We start from the raw sequence: 25690 nt of genomic DNA, 5'->3' as shown, positions 1-25690 counted from the left end.
TGGAGTCTATAGTAGAACTTACGCTGCGCTTTCATTGAGCTAACTTTCTTCAACACCTATAACACACTTCATCTGTGTGAAAATGAGGTACACATTTAAAACAAGTTCTTTATTAAGTTTTACACAGTATATCTTTAGCTGTCACAGCAACATCTGGTCACTCCGCAGGGAGCAGGAAGTGTTGGGAATAATCTCCAGCTGAATCTGAGTGTTAAATAGACAGGCAGGGAAATGAGGTTTGTGATGTATGTGCACGGTTCTCCTGGATTTAGTGTTGGGTTTAGTAGTGTTGCACAGTCTGTACAACCTGAGCCACCCAATCACTGCAGGTATAAAAATTGAAACATGTTCAGTTAAGTTGTTGCATCGTGTGCTTTCTTAATTCTTCATTAAGAAAGATTATTAATTCTTAATAATGTTGCTATGGGAACACGAGGAGATGACCAAAAGCACACTTTACCGCACTCTGTATGTGTTACATTTAACCCAAACCTGTGTCCTGCTAACCCTCAGCATCATTACTGACCGACAGCACTCTCACTTCTTTTTTACAGGCGAGGCCTGTGAAGCTCAGCTAAGTTAAGTAATCAAAACTGTGGAGGTGAGATGCAGGACTGGGTAGTGAGATGCAGAAGGGGGTACAAGGAGAGAAAAAAAAACAAAAAACAAAAAACAAAGAAAAAATCTAACTAATGATTTTGATACAGTTTATCTTGTGTTGGATTATTATGTGATTTACTGTAATATTTGTATTAGATGTTAGATTAGATGTTTAAATTGGGTCTGAATCTGTGTTTTTGGTGGGTTCTGAGTGTCTAGAGGCAAAACTGTAATTCTTTAAAAAAACATTTTATTTTAAAGTCTGCACAGATTTATTTGGGTGAGTAAAGTGCTTCCGTTTATTTATAGAAAGCTTATATTTCCAGATTTCCACTAAGGCTGGGTGCACTAATATTATCAATAACAGCTAACCGCTATCGCTAGCACCCGACAGTGCTAGTCTGAGTCTATGCGATATTAGCTAGCTGTTCCTCCCATGTTTCTTGCTTTAACACAGTAAACGTGCAGGATACAGCCCAATAGTGCTGACCTCTGAACAGCAAAAGAGCTAGCACATTTAGCAGATAATGCTAATGTTGCTCCAGCAGTGCTAGCTGGGGTTAGCAGCAGACTACACGTCGATAATACTCACCTCTGAATGGCGAATAAGCTAGCACTTAGCGCGATTAGTGGGTAATGCTAATGCTGTTTCAGCAGTGCTAGCCAGGGTTAGGACCAGGCTATAGGCTGATATACCCACCTCTGAGCGCCGAAAGAGCTAGCACTTAGCATGTTCAGTGGCTAATGCTACTCCAGCAGTGCTGGCCGGGGTTAGCAGCAGACTAGAGGCCGATAGTACTCATCTCTGAACAGCGAAAGAGCTTACATTAAAGTGGTAAGTGGGTAATGCTAATGCTGCTCCAGCAGTGCCAGCCAGGATTAGCAGCAGGCTACATGCTGATAACACTCAGCTCTGGGCGGCAAAAGACTTAGCGCTTAGCCACTAATGCTAATACAGCTGGAGAACTAAACTGTACTTCAGCAGAGTGACTTTACTGCTCCTTGCAACCTGACTGGTAAAATTCATACATAAGAACATCCTGTTCATTTCAATGGAGAAAACTGCCACATGCCACAATGCATGAAGGGATGCATTGGATGCACAGTTCAACTTTATGCAAATAAGTATGGCCACCATTTCACACACATAAAACATCACACAGAATAGCAGAATCTGGATTTCCAGAACTTGGAATTTAGGAACAATTATATATTATATATATTATCTATTATATATATATACAGTGAGTCCAAGAAGTATTTGATCCCTTGCTGATTTTCTTCGTTGGCCCACTAATAAAGACATGATCATTCTATACTTTTAATGGTAGATGTATTCTTACATGGAGAGACAGAATATTAAAAAGAAAATCCAGAAAATAAATGTAAGGAATATATATTAATTGATTTGTATTTCATGGAGTGAAATAAGTATTTGATCCCTTAGTATTCATTAGCAGTTCTGGCTTTTACAGACCAGTTAGACACTCCCAATCAACTTGTTACCTGACCTGAAGCCACCTGTTCTCACTAATCACTTGTGTGAAAAACACCTGTCCACAGAATCAGACAGATCACACAGATTTCAAGTCTCCAACATGGGTAAAACCAAAGAGCTGTCACAGGACCTCAGAGTCAGAATTGTTGACCTTCACAAAGCTGGAATGGGCTACAAAAAGATTAGTAAGGTGTTGGATGTGAAAGTAACAACTATTGGTGCAATTATCAGAAAGTTTAAAGAGTATAACATGACAATCAACAGACCTCGGCCCGGTGCTCCAAAGAAGATTTCGCCTCGTGGGGTGGCAATGATGCTGAGAACGGTCAGAAATCGTCCTGCAACCACTCGGCAGGAGTTAGCAAATGACCTGAAGGCAGCTGGGACCACAGTTTGCAAGGAAACAATTGGCAACACTTTGCGCAACAATGGATTCACATCCTGCAGTGCCCGAAAGGTACCCCTGCTGAAGAGAGCACATGTGGAGGCGCGCCTCAAGTATGCCAATGATCATTTGAAAGATGAACCAAGTTATTGGGAGAAGGTTTTGTGGTCAGACGAGACCAAAATTGAACTTTTTGGCCTCAACTCCACCCGCCATGTGTGGAGGAAGAAAAATGCTGCCTATGACCCCAAGAACACTGTGCCCACCGTCAAGCATGGAGGTGAAAGCATAATGTTTTGGGGGTGTTTCTCTGCCAAGGGTACAGGGCTACTTCACCGCATCACTGGGAAGATGGATGGAGCCATGTACCGCACAATCCTGAGGGACAACCTCCTCCCCTCTGCCAGGGATCTGAAAATGGGCCGTGGTTGGGTCTTCCAACATGATAACGACCCTAAACATACAGCAAAGGCAACAAAGGATTGGCTCAAGAAAAATCACATTAAGGTCATGGAGTGGCCCAGCCAGTCGCCAGACCTCAATCCGATCGAAAATCTATGGAGGGAGCTGAAGGTCAGAGTTGCCAAGCGACAGCCCACCAACCTTCATGATTTAGAGAGGATCTGCAAAGAAGAGTGGGCCAAAATTCCCCCTGGTGTGTGTGCTAAACTTGTGGTTAACTACAACAAACGTCTCACCGCTGTGCTTGCAAACAAAGGCTTTGCCACTAAGTATTGAGTGTGTTTGGCAAGAGGGATCAAATACTTATTTTAAGTAACAACTGCATTAGTTCATCTTCTTCGTCATTTGCTTGTGTACTGCAGTTATGCATACGGTAATCGTTAGTAAATATTAGTCTGGTTGGCGCTTATGCTTCATTTCATCATCATATATATGTGTGAGTGTTTTTTGGAATTCAACTTACGTATATAAATGTATGTATGTAAATATAAACCATGATTAACCAATAATGCCTTTGTTAAGCATTATTAACATCTGTTAACCATTACTAAGCTCTGTTCAGTAAGATAAATATATCACTTATATATACATATATAAGTGAAAGTACAATCATTCTAATCCATGTAGAGATGTGCTGTATTTCCAATAGAAGTAAATGTAAAATGTAAAATATATAATATTATATGAGTTAACTGACATCAGCAAATGAAACAAGCAACTGGCTATTTAAATAGACAATATATATTTATAGTTAATATTTAATGAATAAATATTTCATTCATTTCATTCATTTCACAGTGACTGTATGCAGAGCTGCAGCATATAAGCAAATAACAAGAAGAGCAGTAGTTACTTGTTTACCCAACATTAGTTAACATTATTAATGAAGTGTATAATTTATTGTTTATCTTAACAAATGCTTTACTTTTAATGTTAGTTAATGTGAAAATAACATTAATTAATGCTGTTGTTCTGTGTTTAAATAACATTACCTTAGCATTGTTAATGTATTACCTCATGTCTTATTCATGGTAACTAATGCATTAATTCATGTTAGTTAGTAAAAACTTAATGTAAAGTGTTACCGATTTATGTTTAGATCCCAGCATGTTTTTTATGTAACAGCCACTCATTTTTTTAAAGAGAATAATCAATAAAACCTCCTTAGTAGAAAATCAGTGCCTCCTTAAATCCTGTGCCCCGGTGGAAGGTGTGTGTCCTGTGGGGCAGGTGTGGAGGATTGCAGGTGGAGAGGGAGGTGGAGGAGAGGATGTAAGTGGTGTAATGGTGGGGCTCTGGGACGGCAGATTGCCTTTAGCCAGGTCATAATCCTCTCATCAAACCCCCCAATCACCAGAGACAGTGCTCAGCCTCCGACAGTGTGAGAACCCGCCGATATGCAGGATTACAGCCTGTCTGACATGCTGCTTTTCTGCTACACACACACCACACACACACCACACACACACACACACACCACACACACACACACACACCACACACACACCACACACACCACACACACACCACACACACACTCACACACACACACACCACACACACACTCACACACCACACACACACACACACACCACACACACACACACACACCACACACACACCACACACACCACACACACACACACACACCACACACACACTCACACACACCACACACACACTCACACACACCACACACACACACACACACCACACACACACACACACACCACACACACACCACACACACCACACACACACACACACACCACACACACACACACACACACCACACACACACACACACACCACACACACACCACACACACCACACACACACCACACACACACACACACACACCACACACACACACACACACACACTCACACACACACACACACACACACACCACACACACACACACTCACACACACACACACCACACACACACCACACACACACACACCACTCACACACACACACCATACACACACACACACACACTCACACACACCACACACACACACACACCATACACACACACTCACACACACCACACACACACACACCACACACACACCATACACACACCACACACACACACACACACACACACCACACACACACACACACACACACTCACACACCATACACACACCACACACACACTCACACACACACACACACACACACTCACACACACACTCACACACACACTCACACACTACACACACACACTCACACACACTCACACACACACACACCACACACACACTCACACACCACACACACACACACTCACACCATACACACACACACCACTCACACACACACACCATACACACACACACACACACTCACACACACCACACACACACACACCACACACACACCATACACACACCACACACACACACACACACACACACCATACACACACCACACACACACACACACACACACACCACACACACACACACACACACACTCACACACCATACACACACCACACACACACTCACACACACACACACACACACACACACACACACTCACACACAAACCAGCCTGTTTACAGCTTGAGGTACCTATGTAGTGCAGAATACTACTAACTCTGCATTTACACTGCTGTTTCCTGTACGACTACGCAAATTATAGCTGCAATTTGGTGAAAAAGGGACTCCACGAAACAGCAACTAGCAAAAAATAAATAATAATGAAATGAATTATGATGTGATAAAGTGACCTTCTACACCGGGTTCTCAGCTCAGCTCTGTGAACATTTGATTCTGACCGTAATTCATTCATATCCCAGGAATGAACAGTTCTGAAAAGGACAGAGAGGATTACAGCCTCTAATTTTCTTTTTTCAGTTGAGGGGAGGGGGGGGAGGGTACTTTTGTATTGTCCCTGTGTGTAGTAATACTGGGAGTAGTGAAATTTAATAGGGTGAGGAATGAGAAATATTTAAGCGTGAGAAGCCTCCGGTTAGCTGCAATGCTAGGGGTTAGGAGCGAGCACGTTCTAGACCAGGACTATGTGAAGGAGAGGGGTTTGAGTCAGGAGCATTAGCGCCGGATAAATAAGCTGCAGTCCGAGGCTTTTTTCCTCCGTTTTTTATTTTTCCTCTGATCAGCTGGAATGTACAGACCGTCCGACTGAAGGTAACGTTACTATGAGAGCAGCAGCTGTGAGCCGCACGGAACCAGCCAAACAACACGCTCACCCAGCAGAGCAGCGAGAGGTACCGTTACCGAAAGTCTAGATAAAATGACAATTTAAAGAGAACATAGCTAGCGTTAGCTACTTACCTAGCTATCTTACCATAGCTAGCCAACGCTAGCTAACTAACTAACGCTAACTAACTAACTAGATGAAGCTACCCAGTAAGCCTTCTAACTTCCAAACTGAACGGTTTATCAACCAAACAGCGCCTGGGTGTTTAAATATCCACTTAAATCATGTTCGTTTCATTCAGTCTTAATGAACTCTGGACTTTACATGTTAAATAGCTAAAGGTATATAAACTAGCTGGTTAACTGGATGGCAGTAGGTTATCTGCTGTTGAGGGGCTGCAGGGTTTCTGCACGGCTCCACGTAGAGAGAGAATAAACACTCGCTCTCAGAAAAGCATCTAAAACGTTCTGCTCAGGTTTATACAGGAAAGATCTCTGAGTAAATGCTCCATGTTAGCCTAGTTCAGCTTCGTCTTCATCCATAATCTCCACAAACTATAAGCTCTCTTCCTCTAGCTATATGCCTGGGATCTTAAACCAACCAACCTCGTGACGTCACCAGTGCTGCACAGGCAACATGGCGGCGCCCTAGCTCAAACATAACAAACATAAATATATTATAAGTTAGTGTGTAAACATATTTTATATAAAAAATTCCCCCCAAATAAATTCCATTATACTTAATCCCTTAGAAAACTTGTACAAACTGAAATGTTTCATGTCCCCTTTAAGGGTTAATTTTATCTAGCACTCAGAGTGCTATATCTAAATAACTAAGGCTGTATCTCTGAAAACATTTTGTCCTTTGAGTTTTAGAGCTGTAAAACTGATTGTTGGGGGGGGGGAGGGGGGGGCACTAGGCGTTCTCTGCTGCAGTGCTGTTAGCCAATCAGAGGTGATATATTACAAGACCACTAATTTAAAGCAGGGCTAAATAGAAACACCAGAGCACATTTTTTCACAAAAAAAGGCTCAAATGGCATTCATTCATTCATTCATACTAGAGACACAACTAGACATTTTAAAATAAATTTAAAAATGCTGGAATGAGACCTTTAAGTATTAAGTCTCACGTTGGTCTCTCTCCAAATGTTGATCTTTTGTCACATATTCATATTCGGTAACACTTCCTACAAACCCTGTATTCATAATGCATTATAAATGCATTCATAATGCATTATATGACATGCATAATACCTCATAATGACTGTAATAAGCCTGTATAGTTGCTCATATGTACTTACAGCGACATTCATAACACAATATAAACTAAAAGTATAAGGGTATAAAAAAGGCGTATATCTGTTCATAAGAACATTGTACAATGTAGTGTTGTAATGCACTATGACACAGATTTTGTAACGCGTGAGCAGAAGGGAGGCGGACGTTTAAGCGGGTAAGACATAAGACTTTATTAAATAACAAATAAACAAATAAACAGACCGGGGAATAACGAATATAAATATGTACATAAACAAACAAACAGAGAGCTAAGCTAAACAGATAACAAAGAAACAGGGCTAGGGATATATACAGGGATAAATACGTAACTAAAATACAAAATAAACAAAGAAACAAACAGGAAATAAACGTGACTAGAAATAAACAAGAACGAGTAAATACAGAAACATGAAATAAGCAAACGTGACGTGGCGTGGCAAAACAATAGCAAATAGCGTGATGAGACAAACAAACGTGGGAAGGTGCAAAGACCGACAGCAAACGAAGACTAACAAGTACTATTTATACTAAACATGAAACAATGAACACCTGGGGAAACAGGTAACAAGGGGCGGAGCTACAAATTACACACACGTAATGGAAAAGAACAAGAGAAACACACTAGGAAACGGGGAAAACACAGGAAAACATAGCGAGGGCGTAACAGATTTGTTATATTTTGGTATAATGCATTATAATATGCAGCTATGGTTTCTCAAATTAGGCTTTTATAAAAGTGTGTAACACATTATATAAACACTCGTTAATAACTTTAAGTGAAGTGAGTTTTCATATGCATTTTAAATGTGAAGTAAATTTTATTATGCCTCACTGTAATGTCTTATAGAGCATTATGCTCTTTACTGGCTTTAAGTTAAGTGTGTTATGAAATGCCATTTCAAATGCCTACAGTGAAGCACAATAATATTTACTTGTTTAAAAACACGTTTAAAACACACTTCACTTCAGCCAATAAAGAGTACTCATAATGCTCTATAAGACATTACAGTGAGGCATAATAAAATGTACTTCACGTTTAAAAAGCATATGAAAACACTAATGCATTATACCAAAATATACCAAATCTGTGTTATAGTGCATTACAACACTACACTGTACTATGTTCTTATGAACAGATATTATAAGCCATTATACGTCGTTCCTTTATAAACCCTTATACTTGTAGTTTATAATATTGTGTTATGAATGTCGCTGTAAGTACTTATGAGCGATTATACAGGCTTATTACAGTCAATATAAGGTATTATGCATGCCATCTAGGGCATTATAAGTGCATTCATAAGGCATTATGAATACAGGGTTCATAAGTGTTACCTCATATTTTAATGTCAGATACATATAAAATACTCCACAGCAGAGGCTTGTATTTCTCTTGTCCTCCACTGCCTGCACTCATCACACCCAGCGAGGAGATTCCTGAGAGGGAGAAAGTGTTGAATAATGTGTTCAGTTTGCTAAAGGGCTCAATAAGCACGAGTCATTAATTAAGGAGGGGATGTATTAGTCATGATTAAGATGGCTTTTGCATATTGATGAACAATGTCCATGCTAATGGGCCCATTTTTCTCCCCGCTGTTCAGAGCTTCGGGCTGCGGCCATGAAGCTGCAGACTGGGATGGGAAGGGAGTGATTTAGTCTCATACGTCACGGCCGTAATGCCGTAATGTGCTGACATTGTCTTATCATCACTGCAGCAGCAGAGATCGGTCCTCTTCACTTCCACTGTAAAAACACCAGAGACCCAAACCAGTGCTGCACCATCCAGCACTCAGGAGGCACAGTCATCACAGTCATATTAAATTATGCTTTTTTATTTTTTTATTGAAAATCTCATAGTTTGAGTGACACTAGTGGAGATATTGTAGTGTACAATGCAGAACTTTTAATCCATCTGTGACTCAGTATCCACTATGAAGTGTTTATTAAGAACTCTTCAGTGTGTACTGTGATTTCTTTCATTATCTATTCTGTGTTATTCTTTATGCACTGTAAATGATTCAGTATCCACTAAAAATATTCAGCTCGAAACTCATTCAGCTTTCAGGATTAAGAACTGTTTAGTATCTGACATGTATTACTCAATATCACCTGTGAAATATTCAGCATCTGTTTTTTATTATTTTAAATTATTCAGTAAATACTATGCAGTATTACACATTATTCAGGTAATGGTAGATTATAAATTAATCAGTATCCACTGTGAATTATTTACTATCTGTTTATTTACTGTAGCATGCACACACACACACACACACACACACACACACACACACACATTCACACACACACACGCAGAAAATTGATCTACACTCTCTGCTCTTCTCTCTCAGAGCATGATGAGTGTGCCGGTGGGCAGAGCCTGTGTGATGAAAGCGCCATCTGCACCAACACCATCCACGGACACCTGTGCACCTGCAAACCAGGTTACCTGGGTAACGGCACCATCTGCAGAGGTACTCCACCCATACACCCCTACACACACACACACACTATACACACACACACACACACACACACACTACACACACACACACACACACACACTATACACACACACACACACACACACACACACTATACACCCCTACACACACACACACACACACACACACACACACTCATATACACTCACTCACTCACTCACTCACTCTTACACACACACAGCATCAGCTGGCTGGGTGATGATGAGAATTGATTTTGCTTTGGCTTCTGCCTCTCCCTCCTCCATCTCTTCCTCTCCTGTAGAGCCTCATGTGCTCTGAGCTGATTGGAGGAAGAATCCTCTCTCTCTCTCTCTGTCTGTCTGTCTGTCTGTCTGTCTCTCTCTCCTCTGAGAGGTAATCACGTTGCATTGTTGAAGCTATTATCTGAGGGTGAAGCTGCTGTTGGTTCTATTGGGCGCAGTGGGAGAGGAATCTATCGGCAGAGCTGGAGCCAGTATCAGCTCTACACCTGAACTTTCAGCACATGATGTGTTTTTAAGTGTACGCCCCCTAGTGGTTAGGGGTAATTTAGGGTTGGTCGATGTAACAATAGTTGGGGTAAGATTGTTTAAATGCTGCCTACAGTGGGTCTTCATATTCAGCACATGCGCACTGAAAAAAATTACATTATGACCTTATTTTTTTACACCTATACGCTTTTTTTTCAGCTCCACTCTTCTCAGTTCACTGTGCAGCAGTAACAATGCAGTGTTTAAAAACTCCAGCAGCACTGCTGTATATAATCCACTCACTGTGCTGAGAACAACTCAACACCCAAATAATGACTACAAGGACTAACGTAAACGCGGGGTACTTATGATCATGTGTTCTAACAGGATATGGGTGTGTGTGTGTGTGTGTGTGTGTGTGTGTTTTCTGGCTTGCAGGTTAATGTAACCCAGTTCCTTGCTGAGTGTGTTATAGATACAGGCATTAGAGTGTGTGGCAGGTGAAAGCTGGGTCTTAAGAGAGTTCAGTGCAATTTGCTTAAAGCCCTCAGGACAGTTTCTCTGACTGAATTGTCTCCAGTAGTGAGAGTTTCATTATCAGCCAGCAGGAAATAACAGAATAAAAACTTTTAAAAAAACTTTGTGCCACGTTCCTTAATTTAGATAATATACTCTATAAAATGCAGATAATTGTAACACTACAGACTGAACTCAGACGCTTGTGGTAAAAAGTAGATGAGGATTTAATATTAAGGGCAAAAATGAGAGCATAATCGTAAAACAAATAGTGGTCAAAACCAGAGAAATAATAAACCAATATATAAGAGACAAAAACACTAGATAAAAGAGAAATCTTAATCCAGAACTACAGTCAAACAAAACAAACAAAAAACAAACAGAGCAAAAGAGCTAGCTGAAAATTTAAGTGAAACACAAAAAAAAGGGTCAACACACAGAAATACAATCAGAAAGAAAACGCTCAGTATGTCGCTGGATAAACAGCGGCAATACTTCGCAAAATACAACACAAACACGTTGGTAACTCTTTATAATAACTTTCATTCATATATTTTAATATATTTATTTATATATTTTTTTTATATTTTTAAACTAATGATCAGTAGATGTGAACAAAGCAGAAGTTCATCAGATTTTGAATATTAACAAATGCTCACACATGACACTTATTTATCAGTATGGATATTCATATTAAAAATGGCAGCAAATCCTTAAGAACTTGAACATATAGCTCATCAGAACATATACAATAAATCTCTAGTAAATATGAATTTTAAACCCGGCAAATGTTTATTAATTGCAGTTCAGGTTACCAATGCGTTTATTAGTATTTACAAATGTGATAGCAACTTTTTAGTTTCTTAAAATGTGTAAAATAACACTTATTAATGATGAATTAATGGTATATTAATGAAAGTTATTATAAAGTGTTACCAACATGTTTATATACACGTACAAATTAGTAACCGCTGAAAACAATTCTAAAATTCCGGAGATGGGGAGCGTGAGAAAGTGCAGTGATTGGCTGAATCTGAACATGTGATGTCAGATGCATGCTGAGGATTGTGGTTGAGGAGAGGCGCATGCTTTAACAGGACAGGGAAAGACAGATTTAGGAACTACAGTGTCTGTATCAGGCGTGACAATAATATACCAACATACTAATAAAAAGTGACCTGATTTGGGGTCAGACTTCATTTAGTTACTGTTTATTAAAAAACTAAATACAAAGATACACATCAAGTCCTTTTCATTCGGTATTCATTTTTGCAACACCAGCATACAACTACCTCCTGCCATATGAGACCAGCCTCCTACTTTAATAAATTGGAGAGCCCAAAATACAGTTTGAAGTGCCTCAATAAAGCACTAAAACTTGCATCATTATTTTTAACCTGTTTTTGCTACTGCACTTGCACAGATCTCCATATCGAGGATCTTGCTGACCCTCCTCCACTCACAATGTAAGCAGCAAGCTGATTGGCTCTTTTTGTTGAAGAACTCTCATTCATATTTCAGCCAGTGGCTGGTCTACTCTATAAAACCATCTCTGAATTAACCTAGTAACTGATATTTTTTTACATTTTAATTCAAATAAAAGTATTAAACACAAATGTCATGGTTGTCTTTCTGCTTAAAGAGATGCATATCGTATACTTACTGGCCACATTATTAGAAACACTTACCTTTAGCTTAGCGGTAAATGTCATTAATTCATTCATCATTATCTACTGTAATTAATTAATCAGGATGTAAATTAATGGTGATGAATTCAGAACTCACCATCATCTTATTTTACCAAAAGTGAACTCCCTCCTGTGTGTGTGTGTGTGTGTGTGTGTGTGTGTGTGTGTGTGAAATGGTGGATTAAGTGCAATTTTCCTAGCGAGCACCTGTTTCATACTGAGCCAGACTATAATTATAATCTCTCTCTCTCTCTCTCTCTCTCTCTCTCTCTCTCTCTCTCTCTCTCTCTCTGGCATTTATGAGGCTCTAATCTGAATAGTGGTTTGGTTTGGTTTTGATGGGGTGGGTGCATATGGGCGTGGCTTTATAGGTGTGGTTTAGAAAACACCTTTTGACCCACCTAATACACTGTGCAGAATAGAGAGATAGTTGTTTGGTGTTAAAAGGAGGGATGTGGCTTTAAAGTGGGCGGGGCATGATGGTGGTTAGGGTGTGGTTTGAGAGTATCCAGTATAAATCTATTTTTTTGTTTGTGATATCTATGCTTATTCCTGGGTAAGGGGGGGGGGGGGGGTTATAACTGTGACCCTGAAGACTGAATGATAGGACCGTTATGAACAGAAAGCTCAGAGCTCAGTTGCAGATCTTTTGTGAAGTATTTAATCTTATTAAAACTCTCTCTCTCTCTCTCTCTCTCTCTCTCTCTCTCTCTCTCTCTCTCTCTCTCTCCGGATCATCAAACAAAGACATTTTTAAGAAGGAGGGGCTTATCAGAGCTAAAGAGGGGCTTAGAGAACAAAAGCCGTATTGTATTGTTATCCTGTGGCTGATGCTATTGACCCTGTCTGTAATTCAGTAATTGGATGGCAGTGTTCAGCATGGCTGTGTTCACATCCCAGTAATATTCACTTAACCATCAAATCAAACTGGGCTCTATTGTTCCTCTGCATGACCTAACACTGATGAAGACAGACAGACACAGACAGAGAGGGGGAGACAGGCAGACTGACTAATAGGCAAGCAAATCAACAGACAGAAAGACAGACAGGCAGATGTTTGCAGTCAGACAATCAGACATAGAGACAGATTCATACATAGATAGCTACGGTGACATAGACAGATATTTGACAAGCACAAAGACAGATACATTGGTATGGAAAAGTTTAGGCACCCTGGATCATTTTCGTGATTTTCCTTTATAAATCATTGCTGGTTTGGATCAGCAATTTTAGTTAAATATATCGTATAGCAGATAAACACAGAGACATTTGAGAAATGAGTTTATAGAATTTATTTGACCCTTGACCTAAATACATGTGAATCCAGTTATGAGAAAGGGTTAAGGAGCCAAATGCAAGTTTTTCTCCTCTTTGCATCTCCTCTGAAGAGCGGCAACATGAGAGCCTTAAAACACAACTCTCCTGACCTGAAAACAAAGAATATTCAACATCATGGTTTAGGGGAAGGATAATAAAAGCTATCTCAGAGATTTCAGCTGCAGTTTCCACTGTGAGGAACTAAGTGAGGAAATGAAAGATCACAGGAACAGTTCTAGTTAAGACCTGAAGTGGCAGAACAAAAAAATCTCAGATAATCAGAGGAGAAGGATGGTGAGAATAATCATACTCAAACAACAGACTTTCAGAGCTCCAAACACCTACATCATCATCTTACTGCAGAATTGAGTTATTTGGAGGGCAGTAACACAGCAAGAACACAGTATTCCAAGACAAACACTTTACTGCTCCCCACAGTAAAATCTGGTGGTGGTTCATGCTGTGGGGGGTGTGTTCAGTGCAGGTACTGAGAATCTTCCAGTCAAAATCAGCAGATTCTTGGGAACAATGTTTAAGAATCAGTGAGAAAGTTAAAAGTTAAATTTGAACTGGGAATGATACTTTAACAAGACAACGACCCTAAACACTAAACTCTGCTCAACATCTACTAAATCATTCATACAGAGGAACAAGTAAAACGTTCTGGAATAATCATCTCAGTCTCCAGACCTGAATATTATTAAAATCTGTGGTGTGATTTAAAGCGGCTGTTCATGATCAGAAACATCAAACCTGTCTGAACTGGAGATGATTTATAAAGAAGAATCATCCAAAACACCTTTAACCACAAGCCAGACTCTCATTGGAAGCTATAGGAAGAATTTAGAAGCTGTTATTTCTGCAAAAGGAGGATCTACTAAATAATGATGTTGATAAATATAAATTTTGTTTAAAGAATTATTGCACACTTTATGTAACTCCTATAAACTATATTTAACTTCTCAAATATCACTTCATATTCAATTTCAATATTCATTTGATATATGATATATTTAACTGAAATTGCTGAACCAATGATTTATAACGAAAATCATGGAAATTGTCAGGAGTGCCCAAACTTTTTCATAACACTGTGTGCAGAGAGACAGGTGGACAGATAGGCAGGTGAGTAGACAAACACAGATAGGCAGGCAGATTTCAGCCTGTCGGACATACAGATACACAGGCAGACAGATAGCAAGATGGACAGATAGGTACGCAGATTGACAGACAGAAAGACGGACAGATGTGCAGAATGATAGACAGACAGATGGACATGCAAACAGTCAGATAAGTAGATATAAGCAGAACAAGAAAAGGTTGTTCTGTAGCATATAGGACTTATAACTGTAGTTCCAGAGTATTAGACAGACAGACACAATGAGAGAGAGAGAGACAGGTGGGGGGTTCTGTGGTTCTAGCTGAAGCCCAGCTGGTGGAGTTGGAGCTGATGCAGCACAGCTGCAGCCGGGAGCGAGGGCGATCGCAGCAGCGCGTCTATTCATCTGCTGAAATATTTATCATGCTGAATCAGAGATACCGTCGCTCCCGCAGATCAAAAGGTGGAGGGCTGCGGTTTTTATTGCTGCTGTACCGATGCATTCTGGGTCACGTCTTACAGCGGACCACCTGGGCGATCAGATAAAGATGGCAGACAGCGGAGACTGCTGGAAATAACATCCCACTAATAGGATAAAAAATGCTGGGAGAGGAGTTTCATATTTTCTCCTTCTGTATGAGTCCAGGTTTCCTACGCATTACATCAGGATACTGCAACTGCACAACACACTCTGCTCTCCTCCAATCAGATACAAGCATCTCTGCACTCCAGATAAGGAATAAAATCCTATACACTGGACAACTTACATGGTCTAGAGTCCAAAGATGGTGCTGCATTGGAAAATGTCTAGACTAGACTTGGACTGTGGCTGGATTGTGACTGGACTGTGTACACACGCTGGCCTTTTTATCAGAAACACCTACCTTGTGATTACACTGACTAGTAATTTTATCAGAAACTCCTACTCTGTAGGTTTGCTGTCAGGTAGGAAGCAGGAAGGAGACAAGGAGAGCGGACCAATTTGCAAATGTTTATGGAAATGATTATAAAAAAAACGGACAAAAAATAAAAACTGAAACTGAAACGAAAAGAAACACTAAGAAAATGGAGGAAGCAAAAAACAAGGAAACACGTTGCCTCACTGACGTACAACGTACAACAACAGATGAAGAACACTGGTACAAGGGAGACTATAAATAAACACGAACAGGGACAGGAAACAGGAACCATCTGGGACAAGGTAACAAGGGGGCGGAGCTACAAATGAACAAGTAAGCACATGGAAGGGTGGAGACACGGGATAAACACAAGGCACCTGCAAAGGAGGGTAAATATATACAGGGACAGATCAGAAGGACACAAAAACAGGACGAGACTGTGACATTTTTTAGTTTTCAGCTCGACTCTTCTCAATAAAATATTATAAAAGGACCACCGCTGACCAGCTACACTGTAAAAAAAAATTATAATAAACTTTCAAGTTTTAAGGTCAACTCAAACTTTTAAGTTTTTAAGAAAACCACCACCAGCTGTGGCAAAATCTATAGTTCAGATAATTAATTCTAAAAGTTCAAATATTAAGTCTCACCAAAATTCACTTTACGCTTTCAGCTGGCCTAATTTAATTTCTACAAAGTGTGTATTGTAAGTTCTGCTTAAAGATCAACTAAAAAATAAGTCAAAACATATTTTACATTAATCAAATTCCTATAGAGGGCATAAGGTTATATATTTTTTAATTTGAGTTATCGACTATAAATGTATATGTATGTGAATATTTAATTTCTGTTACATATTTATTGTCAGTATTGTAAGCTTGCAGTAATGCACATGTGACCAGCAGGCACCAGACAGCTTACAGTCACACTCAGCAACACAAAACACGGCAACTTTCTCTTATAGCCTTCAACACTGAAACCACTATTAATTCACTATTATATAACACATTCAGTTTATAACCGCTAAAAGAAGCAGCAGCAGCCTGTGAAGAATGACTACACTACACTGATGGTGAGTGAGAGATGGGAGGACACGCCCAAAATGCAAATAGCCTGACCAACATCAGTTGAAAACCCCTGCAGAATTGCTTAGTAGACCCTGTTTAACTAAAGTGAGTAAATGAGCATGTGCAGTATAGTGCAGAGTAGTTGGCTTGGCCTCAACTAAGGTTTAACTACAGTTTGTAAATTTTGACAGAGATTATTTAGTTAGACCAACTTTTTAAAAGAAAATTTAAAAATGTTAGTTGATGCGATTAGTTTGCTGTAGTTTATGATGCAATTTAACGTTTTTTGTTCAGCTGACTTAAAAATCAGAATGGTGAGATGATCTTACAGATTAATAAGACAGTAGTAGCCCAGTTTAGCTGTAAGGTTGAAACTCTCTCTGCTTCAGATCTCTTGCAGTGAAATTCAGCCGAGGTTTAGGCTTCTTCCATAATGTGGGCTTTAAGAACACAGGTGAACAAAAAGCTGTTAGATTAATCACTAACCATTATAATCTAGAACTGCTTTGCTTCCAGCAAAGCGAGACGGTGCTCTTTCTGCACACGCTGATGAACCTCAGCATCATCTGAATGCACAGGCTGCCGTCCCATCTATACGACTGAAACACATATTAAACTCTGTCTCTCTGCTCAGTCATGCTGTGAATATTAAAGCGGTGTTAAGGCTTGCTTGCACCGCTTTCGGTCTACACTCTAATTTGGGTAGTGTTCCACTATGTGGCTGGCTCACTATTGGACAGAACACTCAACAAGATTGGTCGACCATTTTGCCCCAACAGCTGGATTGAACATTCAGGTTCAATCACTGGCCATTTTATCAGAAACAAGTACCATACAGCTGCACTTTCTGGCATGTAGCGCCACTCCTGGCCATTTTATCAGAACATGATGTGAAATTAAATTCATCCCTCTGTTGAAGTCGAGGTCTGATTTTCTCAGAGGGAGAAGAAGTTGGATGTCTAACAAACAATATGCAGAGGAATCAGCAGAAGATCCAGCAGCTGGGAAGGTTCAGGGGCAGATTTCTCTGTGTTTTTCTCTGTGATCACCCCCAGTCTCTAACCCTGTGTTTACAGTGCTGTGCTTATTATAAAGCAGATTTTACAGATACAAGGTTTGGAGAATGAAACTGAAACACCTGGTTTTAGAGCACAATAATTGATTGTGGTGACGGACAGTTCTGGTGGAAACAGGAGAGTTGAGGTGCACACTGAATTCTGCCGTGATTTGATCAGCCGTGGTTTTATGTTTTTTGGATACAATCCGGGTTAGCACCCGAACATCCCTTTCAGACAGCTTCCTCTTACAGCGTCCACAGTTAATCCTGTTGGATGTGGTTGGTTCTTCTTGGTGGTATGCTGACATTACCCTGGATACCGTGGCTCTTGATGCATCACAAAGACTTGCTGTCTTGGTCACAGATGCTCCAGCAAGACGTGCACCAACAATTTGTCCTCTTTTGAACTCTGGTATGTCTCCCATAATGTTGTTTTCATTGTAATATTTAGAGCAGAACTGTGCTCTTACCCTGCTAATTGAACCTTCACACTCTGCTCTTACTGGTGCAATGTGCAATTAATGAAGATTGAACACCAGGCTGCTCCAATTTAGCCATGAAACCTAAAATCCCACACTAAAATGATGACAGGTGTTTCAGTTTCATTGTCCAACCCCTGTAGAAACAGGCTTCAGCATGACTATTACAAATACAAATACAGCCTTTACACACTCGTCTTCCAATGATACTGTATCTGCACATAGAAGGAGGTGTGGGATTGTAATTCTATTCAGATGGAAGATAAAAGCTACCTAAAACAATACCAATAAATGATTATAAGTTTAGATATGGATAATATTAATACATACAGATATCTACACATAAATATCTACACATACAGAAGTACTGTGTAACACACATTTAATGCTGCAGCATTTCAGACGTCTCAGCATGGAGTTGTAGAGGTTCCTAATGTTTCTCCTGTGTTAAAACATCTCATGCAGCTCCAATATTCTCACACATACAGTGTGGTAGTGGGTGGAGTGTTGCTATCGCATCAGAACATAAGAGATAGGTTGTAGAACATGTTGCAGTGTTACACATGCATTACACAATACTTCTGTAAGTCTAGCTCAATAAATATTACCCACATCAGTCTACATTTATAATTACTCATTGTTCCTAGTAGCTTGCATCTTCCTTTTGAATAAAATTACAATATATGGGTATAACTATTTTTGATTTATCTTTATGTTTCCCTCCACTAAATTAATGATTACTGTATTTTTCACTATTAAGGCGTACTGGATTATAAGGCTCACTATCAATAATAGTCTATTTTCTGCTCTATATTTATACATAAGGCACATAAAAAATGAGGTGCATTATGCAACACTAGTAAGGAATAAGTAAGTAACATTTTATTTTAAAGTCAAATGAGCGCAGGATGTTAATCTACACTGAAAAACTGTCTCTGTCTCTCCTGAAAACTGTTTATTTGGGTGAGTAAAGTGCTTCCGTTTATTTACAGTAAGCTTAGATTTCCAGATTTCCACTAAGGCTGGGTGCAGCAGCATCAGAATTAACCACTAGCACTGTAAATGCTGTCTGACAGCGCTATACTGAGAAAGCCAGAGTGTCATGGTAACCCAGGATGCTATCAGCTAGTGGTTCGTCCCACATAGCTTGTTTTAACGTGATAAACGTTCAGACTACAGTCTGATATACTGACCTCTGAATGGTAAAAGAGCTAGCGCTTAGCACGGTTAGTAGCTAATGCTAATGCTGTTCCAGCAGCGCTAGCCAGGTTTAGCTGCTGGCTACAGGCCAATAATACTCACCGCTAAATTGCAAAAGAGCTGACGCTTAGCGCGCCTAGTGGCTAATGAGAATATTAATAGATTTTACGTGCGCTTTATAGTGCAAAAAATACAATACTGATTTTAAACTGTTTCAACCAAAATCTCACCAAAACTATGGTGAAACAGTGTCTCAGACATAAGGCAGTGTAATTATTTAGTATATTATTACAAGTTTCTGTGAGAGTTTTTAGAAGTTCAGACGTCTCATTCTATCCATCACCACTGTGAGCAATACGGATGTTTGCAGAAAGTTGAGCGAAAGCCAGAATATCCTCCACAAACACACTCACACGTTTGCTTGTGCTTGCTGTCAGCGATTTAGTTAATATTATTTACTCCCCATAGCTGTGTACTAGAGTAGGGCTAATTAATCACCAAAGTAATTACAGATAATTAAAACCTGCATTAAAAGACATTATTAGATAATGTGTGTTATTTTCTCAACAGCAGGTTGTTTTAACATTGTCACATTACCAAGTTCATCCTGTTCACCATGTTATTTCATTGTTTTCAGCAAATAAGAAAAAACTTAATATGAGTACAAACCTCAGTTCACCAGCACAGCCTAATGAGCTTTTAATTGAGTGCAGAAAGAAAACAAGTGCAGGAATCATTTCTCTATATCTGCTCAGACCAGCTTAAAGAAGCCTCTTGGGTGATCTTAAATGAAGTTTAATTCTAATGCAGTGTTTATAGCTTGTTGCTCTTCAGAGAGACACTGAAACGTCTTAAAGCAAAAACTCAGCAGAACATAGCAGCGTGGATTTGATGAAGAGGATTTGATGATAGTAACTGAATACACACAGTGGCGCAAAAAGGGGGTATGCAGCGTATGCGGCGCATAGGGGCGCTGCACTAGAGGGCACCAAATCGATGCTGGAAAGTTATTTCTAGTCTGCATTTTCTGTAAGAGCTGTTTGTTTATGTATGATAATACACAGGGGCGTGGCCTGGCCTGGGCTTTCTGTAGCCCCGAATCGTTTCGCTCAGCTCAGCTGTATTATTAGTGAGGAGACAGAACGCTGTGAATGGAACATCTCTTAACGCGAATCACGGAGCCAGTTTACGGATAAAGTTCTGCCTTTCAGGAGAAACAGCCAATCAGCTTGCTGGTTTTGCGGAGCACGGTGGGCTAGTAGGGAAGCCCCGCCCCCGCCCCCCCACCGCCTCTCTGCGGAGGATTTTTGAGGCGGTTTTGAGGTCTTGCACCCATACCTGTCAAGTTTTGGATTTAAAAATAAGGAAAATTTTCTGCTGCCCGCTTCGAGCCATCCAACTAGTCCAACCGAGGTTTAATATCCCTTACATTTTAAGACAGGTTTACAAGAAATCTAAAATAATCACCTGTATGTATGTATGTATGTATATATATATTTATATATATATATATATATATATATATATGGGCTTTATATATGAGCTTTTATAAAAAGGACATGGAACAGATGTATTCCATAAATAAATAATAGTTCTAAGGGGCCTACACAATTAATAATCTTTTATTAATACTTCAGTCCACTCCTGATCAGTTCAGTTAATTTCAGTCCTCTCCACATTTTTTCTTTCTCCAGCTCAACCATCTCTTCTACCCCTTCTAAATAATAAATTACACCAAGTTACACTAACAAGCCCTAAAACTAGCCCTGAATTATTTAAAAAAAGTTATTTCGCAACATTCACATCACATGTATAAAAAGCATTTCTTTTGCAACATTCTTTCTCTTTATACTTTTCTCAAATTTGCTTAAACATTGGCACACACATATAATTACAGTAAAAAAAAAGCACAGGTTTTGGGGGGATTGCCTGGAACCCATCTATTTACTCAGGACAAGAGGTCTTACTGTGGTCTTTCTATGAACTACAAATGAACAGAAGTCACGTTAGATCAGTGTTTCTACACCCTGTTACTGCATATTCTAGAACTGTCTCTGTTTAAATGCACTTAATAAAGTTAGTGGTGATATGATGTGTCTAATACACTGCTGGATATACATAATGACTGATCTGTATTCGATAGGGGGCTAAGGGAATTTAACAGGTAAACTTAGTCTTTTTAAACAGCTATCAGAAATAATCTCATCACAGTTTACATGGCCTTTACCTTTCTTTTAGAAAAATCTCTGTATATCCAGATCTGTTATATCGTCAGCTGCTCCGACTAGCTGCCTGAACTCACAGCGACAGACACTTCCCCACACTGACCCTCCTCCGCACGCCTCAAAACCAGGAAGCTGATTGGCTGTTTCTCCTGAAAAGCGGGACTTTCTTCTTGAAACGACACCAGGATTGGTTAAGAAACACACAGCGGTCAGTCGCCTCAATAACAAAGTTTTTTAATTTTTAATATCATACTGGAAATTTACAGAAAAATACTAATACGGGAGGATGGCGGGAAAAAGGAGTAAAATACGGTAGTTTCCCTGCCAAAACGGAAGACCTGCTAATCAGGCTTTTTTTTTTTTCGTCGTGACGCACCTGCAGGACTGGTGCTGTATTTACAATATAACAGATCATAACAAGTAACTAAGTATATGGTGAATCATATTATTATATGATATTAAATAACTGATATTCTGCATCTAGAAATATATATATATATTATTATTATTATTATTTTTATTTTTGGGGGGGGGGGGGGAGGACAGCGATAGTATGTTTGCATACACCTCAAAAAGTATGTAGTTGCACCCCTGAATACGCATTATAGTATTATGTAAGCAAGAGGCAAATAAACAGTAACTGTGAAAAAGCTACTAATTACATAAAAAGGACACGGTTCCAGTAATCCATGCTGTTGGAGTGCTTGCTTTCAGCAAACAGTTTGCAGGCTTTCTTGTGCATCAGCTTCAGTAGAGGCTTTTTCTAGAACATGCTGGCCTCCCACTTCTTCAACTTATATACATCTTTTTTTTAAAGCCAGCCTCTGGATATTACACTGAACACATAGACTCAACTTTTTATTTTTAAATCCTGGGGAGGCCTAGAAAAACGGTGTATGACATTGCCCATCAAGCTGTATCTCAGTTTCAGGGTGTTAACTAACTTTTCATAGCCTAGGCTCCATCTGGATGGAGAGCTCTTTGCCATAAAGTGCCATATTGAATATCTAGTGGCCAGTATGAGAGAGTGTGCTGTCACACGGGCCAGACACACAACAGACACTTGCAGATACGGAAGGCTTACAGTAGTAGTTAGGGACAGGCAGGGTGAGTAACAGTAAAGCAGCAAATATAGGAGTGTAATCAGGCAAAAACAGGGTAATGCATGGTAAATCCAGCAATGGGGGGGCTAAGACAAAAGAGTGATCAAAAGTACAAAAATAGGTCAGCAACAGAAATAAACAATAAAGAGGGCAAGGCAAAAAAACGGAAGTCGGAAACTAAAACAAGTGTAAGAAAGGCAATAAACAAAGGAACTAGCGAACTAGATTCAATTCTCGGAAAAAGTCAGAGCAAACAGAGGGTTATTCATTGATTCCAAGATGGCGACGCGTGCACACGCAGCGGCTACTCTCTCTCCCGAGGAAACAGCGTTTTCGTGTTTTTTGTCTCGTAAGTCGCAGTGTTTTTGTACGTCTCTGTCGTGCGTTCACGTCCTGAAGCGCACCTACAGCCGTGAGTTTCTGCTTGAAGTCGGCAGAAACTCACTTTTTAAGTTAAAGCGCGGACTCCTAGAAGATCTGCGAGTCTGCGGCGTGCTCCGGACACCAGCACCCCCACCGACCCCCACCGCTGCAGCTTGCCCACAGGCGGGAGGCGGCAGGCGAGGAGGCAGAAGGCCCACACAAGCCAGCTATCCCCACCATGCTTTTGGCCAATGTACGCTCTCTGGACAATAAACTGGATTACATCCGCTTACTTCAGTCAACTCAGAAGACCGTGAGAGACTGCTGTGTTTATGTTTTTTACCGAAACCTGGCTCAACAACAGCGTCCCAGACCACGCCGTTCAGCTGGAGCGGCTAACATGCTATCGGGCGGACCGCGCGCTAGCTGATGGAGGTAAGAGCCACGGCGGCGGACTCTGTGTTTACATCAGCGATGCTTGGTGTCAGAACGTTGTTGTGGTCTGTAAACACTGCTCACCGGTAGTGGAACTGATGATTATCAAATGCCGTCCGTTCTATCTACCGAGAGATTTCTCCGCCGTGCTGATCGCTGCTGTTTACATCCCTCCGACCTCCAACAACAGCGTGAGGAGTGAAGCACTGAATGAACTGTACCAGTACATCAGTGAGCAGCAGACAGCGCACCCAGATGCTTTTCTCATTCTGGCTGGAGATTTCAACCATGCAGACCCAAAGAGTGTGTTTTCTGGACTTTTTAAACACATAGACTTTCCAACCAGGGGAAACAACATATTGGACCAGGTCTTTACTACGCACAGACGAGCCTACCAAGCCTCCCCCCTCCCCCACCTGGGAGCCTCTGATCACCTCACCATTATGCTAATGCCAGCTTACAGACCACTGGTTAAAGTCACCAAACCAGTTCTTAAGCAGGTACGAGTGTGGCCAGAGGGTTCCTCAGAGGCACTTCAGGACTGTTTCAGCACAACAGACTGGAACATGTTCAGAGAGGCTGCCACCCACAACAACTCCACAGACATTCAGGTACACAGAAACTGTCTCTGCCTTCACCAAGTGCACTGATGATGTAACCGACCTCAAGACCGTCACTGTTCGAGCGAATCAGAAACCATGGCTGACAGGAGAGGTCCACAAGCTCCTGAAGGCTAGAAATGCAGCCTTCAGAACAGGTGATCAGGCAGGCCTGAGGTCAGCCAGGGCCAACCTGTCCCGCGGGATCAGGAAAGCTAAGAGGCTGTATTCAAAGAAGATATCCCAACGCTTCAGTGACAGCAGAGACACACGGAACCTGTGGCAGGGTATCCAGTCTATCACAGACTATAAACCACATCCACAGACCTGCGAAAGTGACACATCTCTGCTGAACGACCTGAATGGGTTCTTCGCAAGGTTCGAGCCACTCAACAACACACCCGCCCAGAAATCCATCCTTCCTCCTGGTGACCAGGTGCTGACGCTGTCCCCAGACAGTGTGAGGAGAGCATTCAGCAGGATCAATGCTCGGAAAAAACTCCTGGGCCTGACAACATTCCTGGCCGTGTGCTGAGAGACTGTGCCTGGGAACTCGCGGAGGTTTATACTGACATCTATTACACCTCTCTGAGTCAGGCGGTGGTTCCCACATGCTTCAAAGCCACCACCATCATCCCTGTCCCAAAGAAGGCATCGCCATCCTGTTTCAACGACTATCGTCCAGTTGCACTCACCCTCATCCTCATGAAGTGCTTCGAACGACTAGTCATGCTCCACATCAAGTCCTCGCTCCCCCCCTCCCTGGACCCCTACCAGTTTGCATATCGGTCAAATCGCTCGACCGATGATGCCATCTCCACTGTTCTCCACTCAGCCCTCACACACCTGGACAAGAAAGACACCTACGTCAGAATGCTGTTGACTTCAGCTCAGCATTCAACACAATCGTCCCCCAACAGCTCATACACAAACTGGACAGTCTGGGGCTGAGCACTTCACTGTGCAACTGGCTGTTAGACTTCCTGACTGGAAGACCACAGGCAGTGCGGGTTGGCAGCAGCACATCCAGCATCACCACACTGAACACAGGGGCTCCCCAAGGATGTGTGCTGAGCCCCCTTCTGTTCACTCTGCTGACCCACGATTGCACACCGGCACATACCTCCAACCTCTTCGTCAAGTTTGCGGATGACACGACGGTGGTGGGTCTCATCAGCAACAACGATGAGTCACACTACAGGAGCGAGGTGAGCCGCCTGGCCTCCTGGTGCAAACACAACAATCTCTCTCTGAACACGGAGAACTCACACACTGCACACTCCTCTG

At 41.0% G+C, this 25690-nt stretch overlaps 1 protein-coding gene across 1 annotated transcript in view; it reads left to right on the top strand.

Moving 5' to 3' along the window:
• Nucleotides 1-25690, top strand: part of LOC111196878 (protein kinase C-binding protein NELL1-like) — a 617736-nt gene that overhangs the window by 386096 nt on the left and 205950 nt on the right. The window contains exon 14 of the mRNA XM_049473230.1: nucleotides 9755-9877. Coding sequence (XP_049329187.1) covers nucleotides 9755-9877 — 123 coding nt within the window. The remainder of the gene's footprint in view (nucleotides 1-9754; nucleotides 9878-25690) is intronic.

This window comes from Astyanax mexicanus, unplaced genomic scaffold (assembly GCF_023375975.1).
Source record: "Astyanax mexicanus isolate ESR-SI-001 unplaced genomic scaffold, AstMex3_surface scaffold_35, whole genome shotgun sequence".
In the NCBI taxonomy this organism is placed as follows: Eukaryota; Metazoa; Chordata; class Actinopteri; order Characiformes; family Acestrorhamphidae; genus Astyanax; species Astyanax mexicanus.
This window is presented reverse-complemented; position numbering and strand designations above follow the sequence as displayed.